The sequence below is a fragment of the Notolabrus celidotus genome, chromosome 18, assembly GCF_009762535.1.
Source record: "Notolabrus celidotus isolate fNotCel1 chromosome 18, fNotCel1.pri, whole genome shotgun sequence".
NCBI lineage: Eukaryota > Metazoa > Chordata > Actinopteri > Labriformes > Labridae > Notolabrus > Notolabrus celidotus.
The window spans coordinates 2,155,127-2,167,541 of record NC_048289.1 but is presented as its reverse complement, the minus strand read 5'-3'; the positions used below and the strand labels follow the sequence as shown (position 1 = coordinate 2,167,541).

Sequence of the window (12,415 nt, the reverse complement as noted above, 5' to 3'; positions counted from 1 at the left end):
CGGTGGAGAGATTATATCTCCCGCCTGGTCTGGGATCGCCTCGGGATTCCCCAGGAGGAGCTGGAAAGTGTCGCCAGGGAGAGGGATGTCTGGGTCAATTTGCTTGGACTGCTACCCCCGCGTCCCGACCCCGGATAAGCGGAAGAAAATGGATGGATGGATGGATGGATGTAATCCAGATTATGGCAAAACCAGATTATTTCATAGTTTTGATGTCTTCAGTATTAATCTACAATGTTGAAAATAATTAGAATAAATAAAACCATTGAATGAGAGGGTGTGTCCAAACCTTTGATTGGTAGTGTATGTATAAACCATGTCACCAGACTATGTGATCGTAACCTTAGTAACAGTTGTTATTACTGCGGCCTTATGACTGGAAGACGTGTTTAACATCGGGTGCTGCTTGTGCTGTTGCTTGCTAATGCTAGCACAGGTTGTGTCTGCTCTGCAGATAATATATATAATATATCAACAAAGCTTACGGACTTTGAGAAAGGTTTTCTTCCGTCATATAAACATCGGACTCCCACCAGATCCATGTCCGTCCGGCTCTGTGTTCTCTGGGTCGTCAACACCCACCGGCTGCGTTTTCAGAACGTGACCGAGTTTTTTCCACAGAAATCACTGAATCAAGGATTCTCCTCCTCCTCTCCTCATCCATGTTGTCTTTCTGGTCCTCTGAAAACCTCTGACCTGTTGACTCCAGGCCTGGCTCCGCTCATCATGACTTTGGTTTGTTGTTGTAGTTAAGTGAAATACGATCTGGTGATAACACAGAGTGTTTTATTCTGAAAATTACCCGGATGTTTTCATTTTGTTTTGGTGAAACCTGACTTCCTGTCCCGCTCCATCTGCTCTGTTGAGATTGATGTGTCGTGCTCCGGCATCCGGCAAAAGTAGAAGTCTTGTGTATCTGATCCGGAAGGCCGGAACGCAACGAAGCGGATCCAGTGGAAGTTAACACATTGACTAGAATAGAAACCCATCAGATCTGGTGCTGTGATTGATCCCCTCAACAATCTCAGATGCTGATTTCTACCTGTGAGCTTGCTAATGCTAAGTTATCGTCACTTTCATTAGAGGTGAAAGGTTGACATCAAAGTCTCGTGAGATTGAAGACGCTGAGCACAGTACGCAGAGAACTAAGAAAAACCTCCATCAAGACAACCACCGCTTTGAAACTGAGTTCTGTTCTACATCTTGCACTCTCATATTTAGCGATAAGATCAGTTATTAATTCAGATTAGTGTATCTTTACACCCCGAGTTTAAAGCTGAATAATTGCAAACACAATCATGTAAAATGAGAAGAAGAAGCTCCAGAAGTATGATATAACAAGTGATGTTTCATTTTTAGGTAAAATTTCAACCCATACCCCTTCAGCTGTGTTCTGAAGGGCAGGTATCCAGTCAATAGCACTTCATATCTAGGGATGTGACCGAGTGGGTGGAATTAGGATAGGGGCTTATTACACCCACGAGAGCGTGAGGTCGCCCCGAGCTTCAGAGGCTGATTGTTTGGATCTTAGAAAGTGCCAGTGTGGGCTGCCTCTCAGGCTCACTTTAATTTCCTCAATTTGTCCTCAGACAAGATCATTTCCATTGTGATGTGGAACCACAAAGACTTGTGGGATGAAGCAGACGATACAAGACACATTTATATTTATTCATCTTCCTTATATTATAAGCCTATACCCCAGAGCATACAGAACCACTATCAGACAAAAGCTCTAACTAGCCATATACACCAAAATATGTTCGTTTGCATCATTGTTTCAACTTTTCAATCAATCTTTATTTATATAACGCCAAACAACAACAAACGCTATCTCAACAGCAGGGACAAACTTCCTTTAACAGGCAGAAACCTCCAGCAGGACCAGACTCATGTTAGACACACATCTGCTGAGACCGTGTTGGAGAGAGGGATAGAGGGAGATGAAGAGAGAGAGAGATGATAGTGGAGAGGTGGATAGTAGTAGTTGTAGCAGCTGGAGTCTGGCACGTCCACAGCAGCAGAGATCCAGAGGAACCTACGAGACAAGGGAGCTCAGGGACTCCAGAAAGGTCTGTGGTTAGAAACTTTAATGGGACAGGAAGAGTTAAGGGTTTGGGGGTGAGATAGGATCCTAGTGTGTCAGTCTAAGCCTATAGCAGCATAACTAAGATCTGGTCCAAGCCTGATCCTGCTCTAACTATAAGCTTTAACAAAAAGGAAAGTTTGAAGCCTACTCTTAAAAGTAGAGAGGGTGTCTGCCTCCTGGTTTGGTTGATGATTCCAAAGGAGAGGGGCCTGATAACTGAAGGCTCTACCTCCCATACTACTTTTAGACACTTTAGATATGATGAGCAGGCCTGCATGTTGGGAGCATATTGTTCTAGAGGGGTAATAGGGCACTATGAGCTCTTTAAGATATGAAGGAGTCTGATCTTTAAGAGCTTTGTAGGTCAGAAGAAGGATTTTAAATTCTAGTCTAGGTTTTATTGGGGGCCAGTGAAGAGAAGCTAACGTTTTTATTTCACTTCCTCAAAGCCAGCACTAGCAGCAGAGTCCCCACCGTCCCTCCTGTCACTCAGTGAGATCGATTGATGCTGAGTTTGGATTCACTGACACATATTAGGCTCTGGCTCATCATTAACCCTCTTCCTCCCGCCAGTTTTATGTCACCTTTTTGTCCATCTTTCTGGCACAGAAATGAATTCCTCACGTTCTTTTAAAATTAGAGGAGAACATGTTCATGTCGCTTTTGCTGGACACATTTGACAGCATTCCAACTGAGCTCATTCATTAGAGCTGGCTCTACAAAATCATTTATAACATCCGTTTTTATTCGGTGAGGAAGACTGCTTTTATTTTCTAATACGAGACAATCCTGCGCCGAGTACAGAGTGACAGATGTGATCAGTGAGTGGTTTGTCGTAGTGTTTAATGGCAATAAGAGGAAATGATCTGATGTAACTGAGATCTGTCTGTCTAATTTCCATGCTCTGTCTCTTACTGCATAAACAGCGTGCTCTGTTTGTATTTCAGTCCACACCCTGATGTAATGCATAATAAATGCCTCCACATGTTGTGGATGACATCCGGAGTAGGGATGCACAAATACAGTTAGCCCACAGCTTGATATGTAACTCACGGTTCGGTCACACAGATTTTAGATATGACAGGAGGTTAAGGAGATGTTCACTGTGTTTTAATTCCATAACTATTTCTTTACTTACTTCCAATACCTTTGCGTGTTGTTTCATAGAGGTCATTAACCAAATGTGCAAGAGGTACTTTGTAGCTCGGATCCAGCGTTTTCAATAAGTTGACAAAAAGCCCACATCTCCAACCCTCAAAACCAGCTGCAGATCCTCGGCGGTGAACTCCCCGACTGGGCTTGTTATTTCTCTGTGTCTCTCTGAAGCAGTGGTGTGTGCATGATGGATGGCATCAGTGAAGAACTGTTGCTTTTTGGATGTTACCTGCTCGGTTATCTTACCTCCAGACGTTGATATTGCTGGATGAGGGCGATGCAGATGTGCGGTCAAGTTGGAGGTGTTTCCATCTGAGCAGGAAACACGTGTACAACAATGTTTGTTGACAGTGAAGGACAGCGGTGCTTTTTTATGTATATTCTTATATCAGTCAGCTTTAATGCATAGTGGTTGGATATTTACTCAGAGGGAGGAGTTTCCTCGTCCCATCTCTCAGACTGTGGATGTTATACTGAACTGTTCAATATTACAGTGAGAGTTGTGGCGTCCCTAGAGCAGGGAGCTGAACAAGGAGCAGTTATCAGAGTTTATTAAAGCAGCCCAGTTATGAGGCAGAACATGAATCTGTGTGTTAATGACGCTGATCTTTTTGTTTTATATTTCCTCATCACTTCAGTTGGTGACCACCTGCTCTGCTCTGTTCATCATGCAGAGTGTGAGAGTGCAGAAAAAGTTAGTCAGCATTCAGTGTTTTTAAAGTCTGATGAAGGTGTTTGAGGCTCTGTGTTCATTTGCATCTGGAGAGTAAGTTCCAATCGTCACTGGAGACCCATCAGGTCTGAACACTTATACTTAAAGCCTCTGGTAACCCAAGTCAACAAAAACCTTCTAACTATGATATTTATAGTCACATGTTCATACTATTATATATATAAAATATTAGAACTGAACTTTAATCCATTTTTTAAATATCATCAGTCAAGTTTTTTGACGTTCTGACACTAGGTTAAAGTGGGTGGGGCTAACTTGGATATTTATGATGACATAAATATCTAACTAATCAGAAATGAAACACTGAGTCACACCCACACATGTTCAATAAAACTCCTCAGTCTCCTGAGGTCTCAGCCAGCTCCCCTCAGTGTTGTCTTTGCTTTTAGCTCGTTTGCTAATCACGTACTGCCTGTAATCTGTCTGTTTATCAATCAGTCAATCCGACTTTATTTATAAAGCGCTTTTCATACAATGACATTGTAACACAATAGATTGTTTAAAAATAAAAATAAAGTCACAAGCACAGAAGAAAAATGTTTTCTTTCATTTCTTTTGCTGCAAGAATAAATTGCATTAATATTTGACAGTTTGTGACAAACATGACAAACCAGAAATATATATGCAGACATGAGTAAAAAGAAGAAAAAAGGAAAAAACAGAAAAGAAAAAACAGAGAAAGAGAAAGAAAGAAAGAAGAAAAAGAAAAGAGGAAAAAAAAATAAATAAATAAAAAATAAGAAGAAAAAAACAAACAAAAACCCACCCCACAATCCTAAGGTTAAGAACACAATATATGCAACAATAATAATAATAATAATAATAATAATAATAATAATAATAATAATAATAATAATAATAATAAAAATAAAAATGAAATAAATAAATAAATGAAAAATAAAAAAGAAGTTCCTTAACGAACTGAAACGCTCTCATGATATCTTAATTAGGGAAACACTGGAGGAAATATAAGATGTTAAAACTCAACACAGGAAATTAAACTCACCAAATTAAAAGATAATATAACAATAAAATATTAAACCATTAAAAGAAAATATACCTAATAAATAAACCGATAAATAAATAAATAAATAAAATAAAAACATAAATAAATACATGAATAAATGAAATAAAATAAAAAGTGGCTGAAATTTGAACTAGATCATAAATAAATAAATAGATGAAGAAAAAGTGACAACAATTTGATAGATAAATAGATAAATAGATAAATAGATAGATAGATAGATAGATAGATAGATAGACAGACAGACAGACAGACAGACAGACAGACAGACAGACAGACAGACAGATAGATAGATAGATAGATAGATAGATAGATAGATAGATAGATAGATAGATAGATAGATAGATAGATAGATAGATAGATAAAAAGTGGCTTAAATTTGAATTTGAATTAGATAGTAAATAAATAAATAAAGTAAGGTTAAATAAAACTGTTTGTCATTGTGCTCATGTGTCCCTGTCTGCACATCCACCGGTTAGGATGACAGCTTGTTGTCTTCCTATGTTTTCCTACATCGATGGATTTGGGGAAAACTTTGGGCCGCGGTTTAGTTGAGCGGATTATTTTTGACATCTTTGCTTCATTATAATTCATTTGCAATCATTCTTGCTGTACCTCCATTGGTAGGTTGCTATATTGCCACACCTCATCTAACAGCAACCCCAATCAGGAAACATGACCTCAATCAGGCTACCTGTGAGCTTAATGCTGAATATAAAGACACTCAGACCACGTTAATACAGAGTGATTAGTCTGTCAGCGAGGAGGAGGCTGAGTTATTTCAGTTTCACAGGAGGTGAGGTGGATCCTGGTTCTGTTATGTAACTGAACAATCTCAGCACAGGTAACACTGTTTTTCATGTGTGTGTGTGTGTGTGTGTGTTCGTGTTTCTCTACAGTACTGAAGCTCCTGAAGATGGCCGTTGGGATGAGAGCTTTGCTGGACACCGTTATGCAAGCCCTGCCCCAGGTACACAATCAATCTTGTTAAAAATAATAATAATAACCTCCACTACCAGCACCGAATCCTCCTCGTCTTCCTCCTCTTCTTCCTCCTCCTCTTCCTCATTTTGAATGTTCTCCATGGATTTCTAACTACCTATCCTGTCCAACTGAAGCTCTCTCTAAATAACATCCCATAGGCATCTCCTCATCGGTACATATTCCTCTGTTCAGGGCGCCGTTGTTTCCCATGAGCTATTTTTTGCAGCTCTCGATTTCCTCATTTGCATACTCAGTCCCCAGCAGAGACTAGAAACAGAGCCCAGCTCCAGGTTTTGTTCTGAAAGAACAAGGGGAAGGTGAGGAAGTTTGTATACTGGAACAAGTGTTGTGATTTTAAAACACAATACTCTGTAATTTAGAGAGAGCCTGTGTTATTCCAGCTCTTCATTCAAAGAACTCCTCAAAGTGAAATGGATTGATTAGGTCAGATTGAGCTACTTTAGCTACTTTGTGTTACTCATTGATATCAGTCAAGCATGATACATGAACTGTTTAAGCATCCTCATATCCTCAAGCTATTATTAACAACTTCAAGCTAGGTAGTAGAGCTACGATTTAAAACAGAAATTAAATGATATGTAGGAGAAATAAAGGATCATCAGTGATTTTGTACAGCTGTATAACCAACTCAAGTGCCATCCCAGAGCAGGGAACTCTACCAAGCCAATGAAGTTCTCCTCATTAACGTATTAGGGATGGGACATGATGTTTGAATGCTTGAATATTTGTTCACTGGTTATAAATCAAAGAGTTAATGCAAATGTTATCTCATTTTAAAAGTACTATTTTCATCCTTAGCTGTTTGCTAACGGCATTAAGTAACAGATGAAGAAGGAAACATTAGCGACAGTCGCTGGAAATACATTTGTAGTGCAGATTCAGAAACAGAGGACACTGCAGAGACTGAGCATGGCTGTAGATGTAAACATACACGCCACCCTGCTGCTGTCACAGAAACACCGACATAATGGTTGAGACCAAGCGGCAACCTCTGGTCTAAAAATATGAGTCCAATGCTGAAGTGCTAAAAACTGCAGTTCATTAAGGATCTGCTTGAGGCTGGCTCCAGAAGAAACCACATACACACCAATTCAAAGAAGACGATCTTTACAGAAGACATAAACATGTTTACAGCCTGGGACAAAAAGACGAGTGTAGTCTGGATAGCTCATTCGATCGGCACACACTGTACGGGGGGTGAATTTCTTCATAACACGGCAATTTCAAAGATATTAAGATTACGAGTCTTCCAATGAGAGGCACAGCTGACTTGATTGACAGACGGGAACACTGTAGCTGTTGGCTAGGAGGCTCAAAGCCCGCCTCTTTACCTCACGATTGCTGGACGGCAGCAATATGGCTGCCGCCGACAATTGGCTTCAAAACAGCACTTCACACACAGATGGGTGATGTCACGGATACTACGTCCATTATTTATACAGTCTATGGTCAAGACAGAAGCTGCCGGTGCCCGCTACTAGCAGCACCTTGTCCCGGTCCTGTTTGTGCCACACAAACAAACCTTTAACGGGACAGGTGTGTCACAGAGTGTTTACTATAACTGTCTACACCTGCAGCTGTCGTCTCAACTTAACATTTCTCAATGACGAGTAATCGCCGAATAGATGCCAGTGATTATCAAAGGGTATTTTGGCTTAAAATGTCCATCCCTATAAAGTATAAGTGTTTTTCCTTACTAATGTTTTTTTGTTGTTGTTATAAAGGTTGAAAAACTGATCTTATCTCTTTGTATGTAAAGTAAAATCAAAACAGAGCTCCACTCTCAAAGCCTTAACATGCAGAGATATACAAAAGTTGACATACCTTTTATCCCTTGTTTACCTGCTATCCCTCGTTTACCTGCTATCCCTTGTTTACCTGTTATCCTTGTTTACCTGCTATCCCTTTTTTACCCGCTATCCCTTGTTTACCTGCTATCCTTTGTTTACCTGCTATCCCTTGTTTACCTCCTATCCTTTGTTTACCTGCTATCCCTTGTTTACCTGCTATCCCTTGTTTACCTGTTATCCTTGTTTACCTGCTATCCCTTGTTTACCTGCTATCCCTTGTTTACCCGCTATCCCTTGTTTACCTGCTATCCCTTGTTTACCTGCTATCCCTTGTTTACCTGCTATCCCTTGTTTACCTGCTATCCCTTGTTTACCTGTTATCCTTGTTAACCTGCTATCCTTTGTTTACCTGCTATCCCTTGTTTACCTGTTATCCTTGTTAACCTGCTATCCCTTGTTTACCTGCTATCCCTTGTTTACCTGCTATCTTTTGTTTACCTGCTATCCCTTGTTTACCTCCTATCCTTTGTTTACCTGCTATCCCTCGTTTACCTGCTGTCCCTCGTTTACCTGCTATCCCTCGTTTACCTGCTATCCCTTGTTTACCTGTTATCCTTGTTAACCTGCTATCCCTTGTTTACCTGCTATCCCTTGTTTACCTGCTATCTTTTGTTTACCTGCTATCCCTTGTTTACCTCCTATCCTTTGTTTACCTGCTATCCCTCGTTTACCTGCTGTCCCTCGTTTACCTGCTATCCCTCGTTTACCTGCTATCCCTTGTTTACCTCCTATCCCTTGTTTACCCGCTATCCCTCGTTTACCTGCTATCCCTCGTTTACCTGCTATCCCTTGTTTACCCGCTATCCCTTGTTTACCCGCTATCCCTTGTTTACCTGCTATCCCTTGTTTACCTGCTATCCCTTGTTTACCTGCTATCCCTTGTTTACCTGCTATCCCTCGTTTACCTGCTATCCCTTGTTTACCTGCTATCCCTTGTTTACCCGCTATCCTTTGTTTACCCGCTATCCCTTGTTTACCTGCTATCCTTTGTTTACCTGCTATCCCTTGTTTACCTGCTATCCCTTGTTTACCCGCTATCCCTTGTTTACCTGCTATCCCTTGTTTACCTGCTATCCCTTGTTTACCTGCTATCCCTTGTTTACCTGCTATCCCTTGTTTAAGTTGTTGTGCCAATTTGTAAATCAACACTCCCACAGGTGTGTTTTCCTGAACAGTGATAATGCTCTCTGTTATTCCCTCCTGGCTGTGTCGTTGCGTCCTCTCTGTTCTTCTCTCAGAGGAGTGAAGGTTTTTGTTGTCTCTTGTTATTGGGGGGTTTATTTTGTCCGACGTTGCTCTCCTCTAATTAATCTTGCTCTCCTCCTGTCGTCTCTCTGCAGGTGGGGAATCTCGGTCTTCTCTTCATGCTTCTGTTCTTTATCTTTGCAGCGCTGGGAGTGGAGCTGTTTGGTGACTTGAGTAAGGACATGATGCACGCAGGCAGTCAGTCAAACAAAACAGAGCTAGCGTACACTAACACACACACATACAGCACTCAGGCATGCACCAAGTGTTTAATTCTCCCCTTTGTGGGTTCAATTTATCTGATGTTAATTGCTTCCTTAAAAGCCTTTGTTGAAATGCCATATGGATCCCTCTAATTGAAGCGTGTAGCTGTTAGAGTAATAAAATAATGTTAGAGCTATTATCATTTCATGTCGAAGCGTTATGTTGTGATTACTGAAAACTATGAAAGGCTGTCTGTATCTACACGTCTTTGTTTTATCGTCTGGCTTTCCTCCCAACCCCCATCCCGCTCTCTTTGTGGTCTCCCCAGTCTGTGATGAGCTCCACCCATGTGAAGGCTTGGGCCGCTACGCCACATTCAAAAACTTTGGGATGGCATTTCTGCTGCTCTTCCGAGTTTCCACAGGAGACAACTGGAATGGCATCATGAAGGTGACACTAACACTGCAGTCTGAGATGTATTCAGAGGGGATGTGTTAGTATGTCATTTATACAACATCAATCAATCTTTATTTGTATAGCGCCAAATCACAACAAACGTTATCTCAAGATGCTTTTACAGACAGAGCAGGTCTAGACCACTCTATGTCAAATTATGAACAGAGACCCAACACCAAGACAGGATAAGACTCAGTCTTACACGGGACTTCCACCAGATCCGCTGCAGTCCTGCTCCGTGCTCTCTCATTCGTCAACACCCACCGGTTGCGTTTTCAGAATGCAGCACGGATCAGGACCGCTAGTTAGCTGGAGTCATGTGACCGAAGTTTTCCCACGGTAATTACTGAATCAAGGATTCTCCTCCTCCTCTCCTCATCCATGTTGTCTTTCTGATCCTCTGAAAACCTCTGACCTGTTGACTCCAGGCCTGGCTCCGCTCATCATGACCGTTTGTTGTTGTAGTTAAGTGAAATACGATCTGGTGATAACACAGAGTGTTTTATTCTGAAAATTAACCGGATGTTTTCATTTTGTTTTGGTGAAACCTGACTTCCTGTCCCGCTCCATCTGCTCTGTTGAGATTGATGCGTTGTGCGTCGTGCTCCGGCAAAAATAGAAGTCTTGTGTATCTGATCCAGAGGGCTCCGACCTGCTGGATCCAACGGAGCGGATCCAGTGGAAGTTAACACATTAACTAGAATAGAAACCTATCCGATCTGATGCTGTGATTGATCAGAGAGTGACATGGATCAGGTGGAATTTGGCCGTTACCCCACCTTAATCCTTGCAGTATTTAGCTAGTTACGGCAGCAAGGACAAACTTCCTTTAACAGGCAGAAACCTTGAGCAGGACCAGACTCATGTTAGACACACATCTGCCTCGACCAAGTTGGTTGAATATGTCCCCTGCAACATGGCATCCAACATTCATGTCATTTGATCTACAGTAACTCAGGTGTTTGTGATCCTGTGAGCTGAAACCTCTCATTATGTCTGAGGGAAAGCTCAAGCCAACATGTTTCTGTCATGTTTCCTTATTTCTCCCAGGACACCTTGAGGGACTGCGCGCATGAAACCAGCACCTGCTACAACACCGTTGTCTCCCCCATCTACTTCGTCTCCTTCGTGCTGACCGCTCAGTTCGTCCTGGTCAACGTCGTGATCGCCGTCCTGATGAAGCACCTCGAGGAGAGCAACAAGGAGGCCAAGGAGGAGGCCGAGCTGGAGGCAGAGATGGAGCTGGAGAATAGACTTCTGGCAGAGGGGGCAGAATTGGCGATGAGGTCACCCCAGATTAGCCCTCTGGCCCTGGGCATGGACAGGTCGAGTTCAGGGGGTTCCCCCTGGAGGTCTGCTGGAGGCGGGGACAGGGAAGAGGACAAAGACAGTCCCAAGGACTCACCCACTGCTAACATAACTAGAGACTCAGTTAACATTACTGCAGATCCCCCATCAAGCCTGGAGCCATCACTGGAGGTGAGTAGATCCATATGAGACAGTGAGAGTGACAGTGATTTCTGGTTGCAGGTTTCAAGGCAAAGTATGTCACATCTATAACTTTATTTATATAACACCTTTAAAAACAAATGTTTACAAAGTGCTTTGACAAACAAAGCATGGCAGGATTCGAATAACTAAAGAAACCTTTAACAGACAGAGAGGAGTGAAGAAATTCTGACAATGCAGAAACAAAATTCAACGCAAGAGATTGAAAAGAATGAATTGATCAGAAGAAAGTGGAGAGACAATAGACCAGTAAATCATTGTTAAAGAGGTAGGGGTGTGACAATTCTTTTTAACAATGATTTGATTCATATCATGATTTGTTGTTGCCGATAAGATTAAAGGACGATATTGGTTCATTTAGAACGATTTGATCCAAAACGATTCAGTGACTTGAAATCGATTCAGTAACTTTTTAGCCAAAAGTTCCACCAGTGTGACTGTGAGATAAACACCTTGATACTGGACAGTCCTAGAGTCCTGTTGTTGATGTTTTTGTCCCGAGCCGAGTTTTGTCCTCGTCTCTGACTAAACATACTGGAGAGGCCTGAGGCTTCTGCAGAGCTGATGTTACCTTGGAACGCTGCAAGAGGTGCCTGGACGGTCGGCGTTGTTTGAAATCCCATGGCGCCTTAGTAGGTGGTTGGATAGATTTGTGGCGTTGCCATGGTACTTTACTTGACCTTTACATATCCTACAAACAGAGAGCGACTTATTTAGAACATCTTCGTCTTTGTAAAAGCCAAAGTGTTTCCACACGCTGGACCTTAATGGTGGCTTGATCATTTCTGGCTCACCGGCTTCTCCTCTGCCGTCCGCCATGCTATGTTTTGTTGTCTGCTGGCGGTGGCGATGATGTCACAGACAGGCAGCCTGAATTGAGTAACGTTTAACGTCTTTATCATTAAAAGTGTAAAAAAAAAACACATCCATATAAAGTCTGCCGTGCTTAAATCCAATGTGTTATTTCCTAGTATGGATACAATCCATTTATTACCTTTTAAAACGATGTTAGATCCATATATGTCGTCTGGAAGGCCAACTTGCCGAGCACAGATCGATGTAGTCAGATCATAGGAATATAAATGGATACATTGATGTAGTAGATGAATCGTTACAGCCCTGTAAAGAGTTTTTTTTTTTAAATACAT

At 41.7% G+C, this 12,415-nt stretch overlaps 1 protein-coding gene across 1 annotated transcript in view; it reads left to right on the top strand.

The window, feature by feature from the left end:
* Positions 1-12,415, top strand: part of cacna1g (calcium channel, voltage-dependent, T type, alpha 1G subunit) — a 436,435-nt gene that overhangs the window by 405,706 nt on the left and 18,314 nt on the right. The window contains exons 31-34 of the mRNA XM_034708799.1: positions 5,898-5,968; positions 9,194-9,272; positions 9,631-9,752; positions 10,809-11,237. Of these exons, the coding sequence (XP_034564690.1) occupies positions 5,898-5,968; positions 9,194-9,272; positions 9,631-9,752; positions 10,809-11,237 (701 nt within the window). The remainder of the gene's footprint in view (positions 1-5,897; positions 5,969-9,193; positions 9,273-9,630; positions 9,753-10,808; positions 11,238-12,415) is intronic.